This window comes from Antennarius striatus, chromosome 11, assembly GCF_040054535.1.
Source record: "Antennarius striatus isolate MH-2024 chromosome 11, ASM4005453v1, whole genome shotgun sequence".
Lineage (NCBI taxonomy): Eukaryota > Metazoa > Chordata > Actinopteri > Lophiiformes > Antennariidae > Antennarius > Antennarius striatus.
Window position 1 is genome coordinate 3,669,320 of NC_090786.1, and position 13,435 is coordinate 3,682,754.

The 13,435-nt window shown below is 41.6% G+C and overlaps 1 protein-coding gene across 4 annotated transcripts in view; it reads right to left on the reverse strand.

Annotated features, from left to right (window-relative positions):
* Positions 1–8,828, reverse strand: part of gbf1 (golgi brefeldin A resistant guanine nucleotide exchange factor 1) — a 43,808-nt gene extending 34,980 nt beyond the window's left edge. For 3 of the 4 annotated variants that reach the window (XM_068327127.1, XM_068327126.1, XM_068327124.1), the window contains exons 1-3: positions 8,569–8,828; positions 6,463–6,565; positions 4,851–4,917 (exon numbers count right to left, since the gene is read on the reverse strand). In XM_068327127.1, coding sequence (XP_068183228.1) covers positions 4,851–4,917; positions 6,463–6,558 — 163 coding nt within the window. In that variant the 5' untranslated portion in view covers positions 6,559–6,565; positions 8,569–8,828. The remainder of the gene's footprint in view (positions 1–4,850; positions 4,918–6,462; positions 6,566–8,568) is intronic. The other variant, XM_068327125.1, reaches the window with a different exon arrangement.
* Positions 8,829–13,435: the final 4,607 nt, after the last annotated feature.

Here is a 13,435-nt window from a genome sequence, read left to right on the forward strand (position 1 = left end):
GACTCGGGGGCTAATCCCGGAGAAGATGATGGTCAGCGTTGTTCAGACCCCCACCGGAGGAAAATACCATTCAAAACCATCAATATAAAATTTGTGCTCATTCTCATTCATTCCTCAAAAAGTCAAAAACTCATGAATTGAATTCAAAGAAACTTTATGACAAGATGAGACAAAGACCAAGCTAAGGTAATCAGACATGTAGGAGGTAATTACCCCCATAGGGGCAACTGTAGTTGGCTTTTATTACCGTACAGATTGGGATAAGTCCATTTTGGTTATGGTAGCTCAAAGCTGTGTAAATAATGAGTTTCTATTCATCAGGATTGAGATTTTGTTCAGGCGGTGACGAGACGTGCTGATGATGAAGAGGAATTAAAAATACCACACTGGAATTTGTGGGGACTCCTCAAAAAAAACGTATGCCAGAGGTTTTAGAATGATCTCAAAGCTGATCTGGCCCAGACCACCCCCCCAACACACCTCCTCTTCTGTTTGGGGGCTCATGGGGCCTAGTTTGTTTTGCTCACATCTTGCCTACTGTTCCTGTCAGCACATCCAGATCCTCTGCAGCACCCTAAAGCCTCTCCTTCCATCTAACCCTTAGCTCCGGCTACGCCTGAGCCAGACCCCCTCCCAAACCAACAGACACCCGTGGTCGGCATGATTAATAGCACTCTACTGGGACTCTACATCCACTCAGCACATTGTTGAGAGCCTCTGAAACAGGACAACAGTTGCATCCCCGCTTCACACTGGGACTAAGCCCTGCCTGTCAGTCCCCGGTTAGGGCCATGTTAACTGGCCAGATTTACAGCTACTAACCAGCACTAGGTGGCAGCTTGTCTGGGGAGGGGGAGCTGCTATCATTAATCATAGTTGCTTGGATGGGTCTTTTACAACCCTTAGGCCAAAGGATTACCACTAGATAACACTAGCATAATCCACGGTGCCCCCCATTAACAGTCAATCACAACGACTCGTGGAAGCCGTTAGCATCTACAGCATCATCTCTGTGGCGCTTCGACATTTAGTCTGATCGGGTCTTGCGGATTAGGAGACGCAAAAATGACTGGAAACGAGTGAAGCAAAAGTAATTTGATGCCAACAAGCTAACATGAACAAGTATGACTTCTTTCCACCTGTATGTGCTAGGAGACATGGGAATAAACCAATGAATAATGAAGTTAAGTCAAAATACGGTGTCAAAATATGACGTTGTTGAAAAAATAATCAAAAAACTTTGTGGATCCAGACCAACATGTTGTGCTTGCCATGTCCCGTGTTCCTTCCTTCTACCACCTAAAATTCATCTGCTAGTCTGTGACTAATCCAGCGAAAAATCCACCAACAAACAAACCAGAAATATAACTCCAGAATAAGTCACGCAGACCAATAAATGACACAATAGATGATTTGTTACAGCCTAGTTTTTTTTATTTTCCCATGAAAATGATGCAAATATTAGGCGATCAATTCAATCTGGCAAGACTTTAATTGAAGCAACATGTCCAGCCGTTCAGTTTGCTGTCGTTTGATCACATCATAAAAATAACAGTGACAGGAGCAGGGGCGAAGAAAGCGACCCGTGACCTCATGCTTAAAAGCTACAGGACACCCGCGGCCACGTGGCAGACATGTAAAGAATCTGCATGAGGCAGATTCTCCTTTCTCAGAATGCCTTCGTGAGTAAACATATTTGCATAAGTGGCTGAGCGACATGAATTACGGTTCTCCTGCTCCGGCATTTGCCAGCTGCCTCCTGCTGCTTCAATTGGGAGTGATATATGTGAGAAGATCAGGTGGCAGGCAAAATGAAGGGAGGGGTGAGAGGGTGGAAGAGGTTGGGGGGTGGAGGAGGGGAGTAAAAGACCAACAACCACTTCCCAAGTGCTCGGGCTTTGACCCCAAGGGGCCCCTCCAGTGCCAGTCTGACCACAGCTGGGGACGGGGGCGACACGCTCAGCCTCGACCTTGAAATAAAGCTGAGAAAGACGCAAGCATTCCCCCCCGATGACGGATGAGACGGTAAAACGTGATGAATTAGCGAGGTTGTCTTTAACACAACGGATTAACAAAGAGACAACAACTGAAAACACTCGTGTCTTTACTCCAACACCACTGAGCACCTTCAGTTTACCTCGATGAGCGTCACAACCCAACTGATTAAAAATATTTCCTTATCTTCATTCTATTATTTCGAGCTGAGCTACCCCTACTTTCCAGGATAATTATTGTAAAGGTTAGCTGGAGAGTAAAATCCGCCGCCATGCCCCCTGATATCTACCTCTGGCGCCGTGTTGGTGATTCGAGTCAATTAGAGGTGTGCTTGTGAATTTCGTTAGTGTTTGGATGAAGAGGAGAAAGCTGTCAGTCAAAAGGCCACTCTGCCTTTGTATCTGGGGGGCTGCAAGGGGCTCTAAACCTGTATTTGTATGAATAAAAATGAAGGGATTTAGGAGCGGACTGTTTCTTCTACAGACTTGTCAAAAAATCTGACCTTCGCCGCAGCGGAGGGGGTTGAAGGCAGCGGAAGGAAAGAATTGAAGATTTGAGAAGCTGGGGCTCAGTGACTCCTGCATAAAAGAAGGTCTAAGTGAAACAAGAAGGTGAGCAAGAGATGAAATCAAATGTATGTCAGAATGAAAGGCTTGTCCTCCAATCTCTGAGGTAGAGTCCGGAAAAAAAATACATCTATGGAATTATTCAACGGGCGACAGCGACAGATTTGTCTGTGTGATGACAGTCTTGTTCAAGAGAGACACAAAGACTCAATCTGCAGCCTAAAAGAAGGCAACAAACACTGTCTGTCCACCTTCTAGAGTCTATATGTTCCCAGAGACTGTCTTTAAGTTAGAATCAAAAGAGACAAACAGACTAAATATGTTATGTTTAGATGTGTTGATAGAACTTCTTTCCTGGATCAATAAAAGTCAGTCTTACTTTGCTTGAAATGATAAAAATTACAGGCCAAACCCCTTATGAGAATGTAAAACTTAAGAGTCCAGCATACATTTAAAGTCCGAAAGCATGCGATGATATGGGTCTAACAAGGTTAGGGATGGGGCATGAGATATTAGACTAAATCCAAACCATCCCATCTGAATCAGAGGGAGAGTCTCGCTTCCTGTGACTGATTTTGCCTGGCTGACGGAGCAAGGTGGAGCTGAGACATCCCAACATATGGTCCACGTTGGCCCAGCTCCTCCGTCTGTGCTCTCATTGTTCGGGAGCCGAGAGAGGAGCACATTTTCCCGGGAGTTGAAGGAAACTTTTTTTTTCTGTCTTTCAGAAAAGAGAGACAACACTTCCTTTCCCAGAACAATTTATCTCTCTGCCTGACAAGACTCCCTGCTATATTTACCCAACTAAAATTGCAGATGATATACTTCCAGCTGCACTACTCTGCAGCTCGATGGCACATGGTCCTGTCAATCACGCCGGTTACAATAGGACTGCCAGCAGAGAGAAACCCCGAGCCAGACGGAGAAAACAGCAAAAAAAAAGATGGAGGGAATGAGAATCAGAAAGCGCCAGGGAAAGGGGTTGACAAACTAAAATTCGTATTTCCTTCTGCGTGGTCGGCCTTTGTTGTTAGAGAGAGCGGAGATACGCAGCTGAGTGAACGGAATTACTGGGATTTCATTAAGCAGACAGCTGAGCCACCACCAAACCTCAAAGCGGCGGCAAAGCGGCCCACCCGCAAGATTTGGTAGAAAAAGTACCGCCGTGTTTCTGAACTAGAGATGTTTCAGGTTGTTATGCTGCGGCGAAATCAAAACAAATTGATCAGTCTGTCAAACACATAATTCAGCTCTACTGCGGCTACTTGATCTCCGGTTTGTCTCTCATCAGGGCGTAGATGTAGCATTTGAGTGACTGGGGGCACTGGGGACTCGGGCTTAAGGGTGTAACAAGGCTTTCAAACATCCTTGATACGGACTCATTACTCAATGCAAATGCCCGAAAAAATACTTTTGGATTCGAACTCTACGGAGTAACTGTAATGGAATCAGTTTAAGCGAGGGTAGCAGAGGAACATGGGCTTTTGGTGATTTGAAGGCTGAGAAGAAAGGGTTATAGAGAGAGAGAGGAGGGTTAAGCAGAGCGGTGGATTCCTCCTCAGCCAGCAGCGCCTGTCCATCTCGCTGTGGCAGGACCATTCCCTGGAGGAAGGAGGCAGCGGTGGGGGCTCAGACTCCACAGCTCCATGTGTTACATCTCTCCCTTTGCTTATGAAGTCTACAACTGGAGCTGCAGAGCTGTGGGAGCCGTCAGTACTTGGTCAAGGAATTACAGCATGCAGGATAGTTGTCGGTGTTGTCCAAACAGGCACCGATGCATTTGATGCGTGAATAATCCGTCACCATGTTCATCGATAGTGTGATTGGAATCGAACAGAACGGACAATCAATGGACCCGAACCCAAAGAGTTTCTGATTACCATCATGTGGCACAGAAAACAGCTGCAAATCCACTTGACTGAGGAAATGGAAGCAGGAAATGTTCGGAATATTTGCTGAAACAATTGCACAATTTTAACCAAAAATTAAAAAAAATACTCAGTCGTAGTTTTCCCCATTATGACAAGACAGCTTCTTGAGATCATTTATGTACTTTCAGTGCAGTCTGAATTTGAGTGAAGCCATCAAACTTTTCCTAATTACCTCTAACAACAAGACATAGACCAGATCATTTGATCAGCCATGGTTGTTTAGATGTCTAGTAAAGCTGATCTTGATGAACTGTGTGAAGGGGCGAAGAATGGTTCATTAAAATTTGATGGATGAGGATTCAAGGCCACTGAAAATAAGACATGGATCACACATGGTCGTCGCCACAGAGTCGCATACCTTTAATGTTGTTGAGCACTTCTTTGAGGTAACCGAAGCTGTTGAGTAAAGGGTCCTGTTCTTCATCCTAAGCAAAGACAAACATCAAAAAGCTTTTTTTTAATTTTTTTTATTTTTCTTGAATTTTATATACTCGAGCAATCCCCGGAAGGAAATTAGTGGCACACTCGAGTTAGTCCAAATCAAATCACATGCATGTTAGTGTGTACAGGCCCTGAACACACACACACACACACACACACACAGGGGGCCTGTACTCATGCAGAGGAGGTAGAGTGGCGGGCAGCTCCTGCTTGGTGCGCCCCAAATGGGCAACTTGTAAGGGGGACGGTGCCTTGCTCAAGGACGCCTTGGCAGTGCTCAGATTGACTGAGTTGCTTGAATAACTATCAAACTAATCATGAAAGCAACAATTCTAGATTATAGAGGCAATTTTTCATGGTACCAGAGTCAAATTATGAGGTTAAAACCACACATAATGACAATAATGGACAATGACAGAGAATATGAGCTTTGGGCTCTTTGAGGACAGACTAGCTATTATTATGTCCACCAAGGACCTACATGGTTTGTTAGCTGGGTCACCTTAAAGCCACTGAATAGGCTTCCATGAAACTTGGAATGAATTTCCATGAATCATGGGAGGATGGCCAAGGCAGACCCCATTAAATCATTCTTCTGTGACGATATATGTAATTTCATATCACTGCAACAACACCTACCACTAGGTGGTGAAAAGCTATGAACTTTCCCTCTCTCCTCACCTCAGTGAGGAATTTTGGTGACGGACCAGATGATACCACCAGTAAGGGTATCATCAGTGCTTAGCTAAGGTGTTCTGTTCTGATTTAGGGTGTAGTTTTTTTATGTCAATATTCAGTCAGGTATTTAACAACTCAAATCACAGAGTACATTTGTCAGATGACCACAGAATGAATGTAGTTTCAAGTCGTAGAAAAGCAGAAGACTGCTTTCACACAGGACGCGTTTGCGTCTATTGCAGTGATTTGGGTGTGGTTATTCCAGTTCAGACTGGCTGTAGTCAAACCTCACAATGGAATCTTGATGGTGATTAAATCAACAGAAGGAGAGACGATCTATTCTCGATCGGTTGTCTCCGATTTGATGTTAATGACGGAATTCACCTGGCTAGCCTGCTAAAGAAAGCCAATGTGTGGGGAAAGAAATTCCATGTTTTTGAGGGGAAGAGGAGTCGCTCCAAATGTAGAAAATTAATACAGCAAGTGGAGGGGAATGTTGATATTGTGGCAGGCCACCATAAATAAATCAATTTATAGGAAACTATACATACATCTCTGAAAAATCAATTTGTAACCATGGTAACACTAGCACTGGCTCCCCGTCTTCATTTTGGTGCACCAACAATAAACTCATATCATTTTTTTCCATTTTCAGCTAGGTTCTCTATTTTAAGGGTTAATTTTGTCAATTTTATTTAAATTACTGCAAACACTAATAAAGATGCCCACAAATTGTCTTAATTTAAATTGTTGTGACTCAAAAAGAAATCTGATGAACCTCAACTGTACGAGACTCATCCGAAAGACAGCATATCCCAAAAAGACAACAACAAATTATTCCGTCTCCTCACCAGCGGAGTGTGAGTATTCCATCTGGAGTTCCTCTTGATGGCTCCAACAACAGCACTAATTTCACCCTGGATGATGTAGATTTTCTTGTCCACCATTTTGCTTCTTGAAGAGAAAAATATAGATAAGATCTAAGGCTTAAAAATATGAATTCCTTTTTATCATATGGAGTTGAAATGGATTGCAATCCATTTTTTCATTACATTTTCGAAATAGTCTGAGCACTTTTCTTGGAAAAGGCAATGTATGAGGTCTCAGATGACTGAAGAATGTCAGAACCAGTATATAAAACCTAAAACCAAACAGAATAAGATGATATGTTGATCATATTTGACAAGCAGGATACCTCAAAATGGTCGGATTAACCTGTTTCCTCGTGTCATGAAAGCCACACCAGATAATACTCTTACATTACAGGAAGATTCATGAGTGCAGACACCGGGTGGATGAGGCCACCTTCTTATGAATTCACAATACGAAACCTTTTCAAGGATCATCGGTAGAGGCTAGGATGTAAGGACAGGTGAACAGGCTTATAACTGGTAAGACCGTCATATAAATGAGCCTTCATAAGAGATTTAGTTTTTTAAACCAATTCTAATCCGAATCAAAGATTTTGAGCACATAGCAGGTACGTTAAAAAGTGTGAGTCAGTGTAAGGTAAATGTTTGACAGCTGAAGAGCTCTGCATGAAATAAAAACAGTTTATGTTGAGACGATTTCATTCAATATCTAAGAGCATAAACATCCGCTCCAGAGCATGTTCAGCATACAGTAGCATAAGTTAACACAGCAATATCAAAGCAGCGAAGCGGCACCGCCAACCTGAAATTCATGGGAATGAGTCTGAAGTGAGCTCACAAGCCAACATGTCCGACAGGAAACCCTCAGCGGGAGCGGGTCAACAGAGCTCGGAACATCATCAGTGTGAGGCGACAGTTAGAACCATTAAATCACAGTACTGTACACCTAACCATCCACTTAAGGGTTGTGGATGATGGTCACATTGCCATAGCAACGGACTTTGTTCTGGAGGGTTTTCCTGAACATATTCCTTCCACACTGAGTCTGAACAGCTAATGGAGGATGGTCCTGTCAAGAGTAAAGAGAAGTTGTCTGCTCTTTATTTTAATGAATCTCAACTCTTTCAACATGTTTAAAAAAAAATTAGATTAGGGAGTTATGTCCTTCACTTTCCTTTGATTTCTGAATCTAAACGTTATTTAGTGACAATTTTTCACATTACTTTTATTTATACTGTATCATAGTGTCAAGCAAAGTACAACAACGTGTTTCAAAACATCTTCACAAAAGATCAATAACATCCACTGCATTAAAATGAAAACTCATGCATTAAAAGGGCTTTGGGATAGAAGATATCCAGACTAAAGTGTATTATTATTTCAAAACATGCTGTTTTCATACTTATGTCGTGATGTAAGTGTTTCTATCAATGCTGATGGTCAGGCTGGTTATAAAACATTGCATATTGTTCACTAATGGTTGTTTTATGACTGTAACCTGATGGATTTAATAAAACCACATCTCTACCTGACACCCATCAGTAATACAGACAGTGAACTATATAAAAGCCTCCAGCATCCAAAACCCATGGAACCGGTAGTCATGTTTACCCATGTGACTGTTAGATAATACAGTCATAAATGAAAAGGTGAGTCAAGCCAGGTAACCTTCTGTCAGGTGAGCTGGGACAGAGCTCCGTATCTAACTAGATTAGCTAGGTATGAAGGTGTCCAAGACAAAGCTAACATGCTAGCTCTGCGCCACACTAAAGTGTTGACAGCGCTTGAAACGATCATAACCTCAATGACACAATGAAAGCATGAATAATTAATGTCTGCGCAATGCCTGCAAACGAGTTAACACAATTGTTGCACAAAAACGATCAATAATTCGCCCGTAAACCAGCAGCTAACTAGCTAGCTAATCAGGCTAAGCTTAGCATGTCAACCGGCAGAGGTGGGACATGTCAGCGTGTACTCTCATACAAAAACGACTGATTTTCTTCATTAAATTCCACAAAAATCCTCCAGGCACACATGTAAACACGATATACTTGTTATCTATAAAAATATTACATATATCACCTCTGGTTGGCTGATACTTCAAAGATGGAGTCCTGCTGCAGCTAAAGCTAGTCTAGCTCGTTGAGCTAGCAAGCTAGCAAACCAACACTGAATGAAGATCAAAGTTCAGTTCACTGCGACAAAAAGATGAACTGAAATATTCTGACACTCCGGTGTGCGATAGCGTATTATTTTTAAAACACCGCTTATTAATTATCGTTTGACTCCATGAGTGAATAAATTGAACACTTTCCTGCAGCTGTCAATCTGGTCTTGGTAAACACACTGACGTGGAAAAGCTCTGCACTCTCAACCTAGAGTGATAGCATGGTATTGATTGACAAGACAATTAAAACTATTTATTTTGAGCGTAACGTTTCATATCAAAGCACAACCTCACACTTTAGCATTTAATTACTATAAGTTTTAATAGTTATTTGTTTCAAGCATACAGCATCATAAAGACTCTCTGAAAAGAAAATATCATTTATCTTGTGGGCGGGACAAAATCGTCGAGGTTGGTTGAGACCGGTTGATGACGTAAGCACGTCCCGCTATTTCAATGACGTGGGAAGTCTATTCCTACAAAGCCAAAAGGCAGTATCTGTCAAAACGTCAATTTGAGAACGTCAGTTTTTGTGTTTTTCTTTTACTATGTACAAATTACATCTAAAAAGTTATTTCAGTTTGTTTACGTGTTTGATTAAATGCATGTTTTTGAAGTGAATTGAATCCATAATGTACACTGACCCTCAGGCTGACCTTTGCAACTTTGATTTAATGCAGTTAACATTATATTGATGCACAAAATCCACCTGGTTATCATTTGCAGGAGGAATATCACTGAACGTTTAAAGTATCAGGATGTCACATACTACACTCCAACAGAATTTACTCGTCTAATTTAGTAAATTGGAATGGCATTCCATTGGGCACTATTCAGAGTATGATTGCTTCAGAGTTGCAGAATACATACTAAAACCAAACTGGCCTTTTGCAAGATGATTTGGAACCCCAAAAATAATTATTAGATGGGAGTGAGTTTCCTAATTTATAAGACATTTCATATACTACAGATAAGCTAGGGCACCTCTTATTGGTTGGACATCTCACCAGCATTATATATTGGTTAAGACACCAGTCCACATTACAAGCATCATCAAAGAAATAAGATTTGATGATGTTCTAAATTGCATGACCTTATATTTAGCTCTATTATGAACACATCAGTCTGATCTGCACACAATGACATGTTTTTTCAGGAGTCTTCTGCATCAACAGCAACAATAAAAATATTTTTGAGGCCACTCGTGAAATGGAGACTCTGGTATGAATGCATGCGTGCCATTCATCTCTGGAGGACGTCGAACACTTTATCAGGCAGTTCACAAGCAGATGGCGAACAGCTGACCATTATTGTTGTCATTTCTCCTCTATGATTGTTCCGTTAGACGTTGAAGCCGGATGATGAGGACAGCACCCAGCAAATGTTTATAATGAAAGAAAAAATACATGCATTCCGATCTGTTTTTATTCGTGTCACATGGCGAGGAATCAAAAATTGGCTTTTTTGAGTTCACACGACCCTGAGAAATCAAATCTGTGTTACATTTAGGCCCCAAAAACATAAAAGTGAGTCATTTCAACTTTGTGATTTGAAGTAGCCTCAATCAATTCTGTGCATTGCTTCAACAAATGTGTCAAATAAAATAATAATTGTCATATTCCAAGTGTCCGAAGGACTTAAAAAATGCAGCAATCTAACTCAGTGACCCGGCGATCAATCACAAAGTGACGTGTGGCGTGTTTGCTCTACTGTCTCTTATCTGTGTGCAGTCAGGTGCAACCATTTGTTCAACACCTCCACTCAAAGTATCGCTCCGTGTTTAAAGCACGTCAAATCTCCTGGTGTCAGACCTCTGTTTGCTCTCTGCAAAGTGTTTGATCACCTGTGGGATTTGTAATTGTCACATTTCATCTGCAAATATAAGCATGTCGTTTCCAACAGTGGCAGATACGTACGCACCACTGAGGGTGTAGAAAACGTTGGCTTCTGTCGTGCATGCATCTCAACGTGGTCACAAACAGTCGTAATGAAGACTCAGCGATAGTCGCAACGATGCGACGCTGCATATCCTCATTTGATCCATGACATCTCCGTCCCTTCGCTGTTCATCTGCATATGAAACAGCTGGATCCTTCTTGATTACAATTCCTTCATTCTCACTGAAAATATTTATGTAAGCTCGTGTCTTGGACGCCGGTCTGTTCATCATTAATTACTGACACGAGAAAAAGAACAGTAATTCCTTTCATTTTTTTAATTCATCCAAACTTCTTAGTCCTCTGCGGTCTGCAGACGTTTCCTTGTTTGTATATAAATCTTCAAATTTACCTTTTTAAGGTGAGTGCATGCAATGTTACACCAAAAAGAAGCAAAGTCTGAGATTTCTGGAATACAAGGTTCCCATTTCTCCAGAAGCAATTTGGCCCAAATCACGAACAGCCAAAAAGCTTCTTTTTTTTTTCTGTCTTCAAACCTCTAGAGACAGAACATGTTTAGTTTAGGAATATACAAATAAAACAGATAATAAACAAGTAATAAATGTCTAAAACAACATTATATTTTGGTTCACAGTATTTGTCTCTCCACTTTCATCCAATATTAAAGGTAAAGTTGGAGCTTCATGGTGTGTGAGCACATTTTTAAAATGTCAGATTTGGTTTGTTTTCTCAAATCAAATATTCATGGAATCAAAAAATCCCACTGATGGAACATCCTATAGGTCGCTGTGAGAGACGGGACGACATTCAAACCACATTTTTATGACGCTTTATCACAAAAACTCGTGAAATACACCTCCATTGACCTCAGTAGTTTCTGTTCTGTGAGGCTCCAGGTGACGGGATACGCAAATTGTGCTTCTCTGTCTTGAAGTGTAAGTTTACAATCCGTCCCGTTTTCTGGTCAGAAGACAAAGAATCGTTTTAGAAACACACAAACATAAACTCAGATGATGTAAATATTGCAAAATGTTTTTGTCATATTTGGCCGCCGTGTTCTTGTTTGAAAGATGTGGAAGATGAAAAATTGAGTCTCGTTCATCACCGGCTCCTCCGGCATTCCTGGAGAGATTTTCCAGCCATGCTTACTGCTGAAACAGTATCTACTAACCTTTACTGACCAGCGCCTCCAGGTCTTTGTGGAGATGCTTTAACTGCTGTGACCTGCTGCAAATCCTGGCAGTGTTCCTTAGGAATCTTAACCCATTCCTCATGGACAAAGGCCTTCAGTTCTGGGAAAATTACCTGCTGTAGCCGCCTCCTTCAAATACCTCCAGAGGTTTTCCATGGATTCCAGTCAGATGACTGTGACGACCTCCAGACGGATCCAGGACTTCTCCTGGAACCAGGCCTCAGTGGACTCTGAGGTCAGCTTAGGATCTACAACCTTTTGGAACGTCCACCATCTCCAAAGCCTCATCTTCCTCACGGAGAAGTTTTCCTCTAGGATCACCTGATCCTTGATGGAACCCATCAGACCCTCACAGGCTGCAGGTTTCTAGTGGACCAGGAAGCAAAAGGGAGAGGGGGTTCATCAGCATCAGCTGATGCAATATGGAATTTATATATAAATAATATATAAATATAGATAGATAGATAGAATTTCAGAACTTTATTCAGAATTTTAATATTTAATTTAATGTCAATAAAACAGATGGAAACAGTTGCTCTACTTCTTTGACCGCTTCCTAATGAACTTCATCAGTAACAGTATTGTTCGGTATCGCTGACCTGCAGAAAACAGTATAAAAAGTAGTTTATCAGTGCTGGCATGCGTGGGAGGGGCTTACTTCACACACCAGGTGTTAGGAAGAACAAATACACCTGCAGTCCTGTTTTGGTCATTTTCATACCCGACCTGTGATTTCACCTGAGAGTTCAGCATCGCAACCAGAGTTCATGGATAGATGGAAACCGTTCATGTTGTGTACACCGATGTCGTATCTCAATGCACACAGAGCTTAAACAATGTGTATTCACGTATGATTCATGGCCTTCTTTGAATCTGTGTAACTCAGGATTGATGCTAAATGTCTGAGGTGAGTTTTGTTTTTGGTTAAAACTATTTAAAAAAACGTTAAAAATGCAAGAAATAGGCTGTTTTTAAAATTTCACATTCAGTAAATAAAAGATGTGATTTTGTCAGCAACCATGTGAAATCATGAAGATCCGACAAAAGTCTTGGTTGTCCAGCAAACTCAACAAAGTGTGGAGACAATGTGGAGAAAAACTGCCTGTAACAGGCAGAACCCTCAGGCCAGACCCCGTCTCTAAGAAGCCGGCTGACCGAGAATATTTACACTAACTGAGACCGTCCTGCAAATGAAACCACCAACCGAAGTGATTCCAACAAAACCTGAAGAAATACAACTGATAAATGTTCCTCAACATCAAAAGGCACCACTCCAGTCCTGACTTCTTTCATCTTCAAGCAAATTCTTTCCATTTTTTTTTTAACCTGTGGATTCAAATGACGTCTGAGCTGATCCATGTGTCATAAACTTTGTGAGCCTATTGATTTATGGCACACCCCAGGGGTCCCATTCTGGGTCTACTTTTATTCTGCATTCTTCCCCACATGATTTGATTTTGCTATGATGCTACGATAAGCAGTGACAAACACACTTAAACCATCACCCAGTCGTGTTTCTTCCAGCTGAGAAAGTATCATTCACGCTTTTCTAACTTCACTACTGGAACTGTTTTAGTCGTTATAAATCTGAGTTCAATCAACAGACCCTAAACGGTACAAAACGCAGCTCCGTTTCGGACGCAAACCAGAGAAGGAAACACATTTTTCCAGTTTTTAAAACCACCATACAGC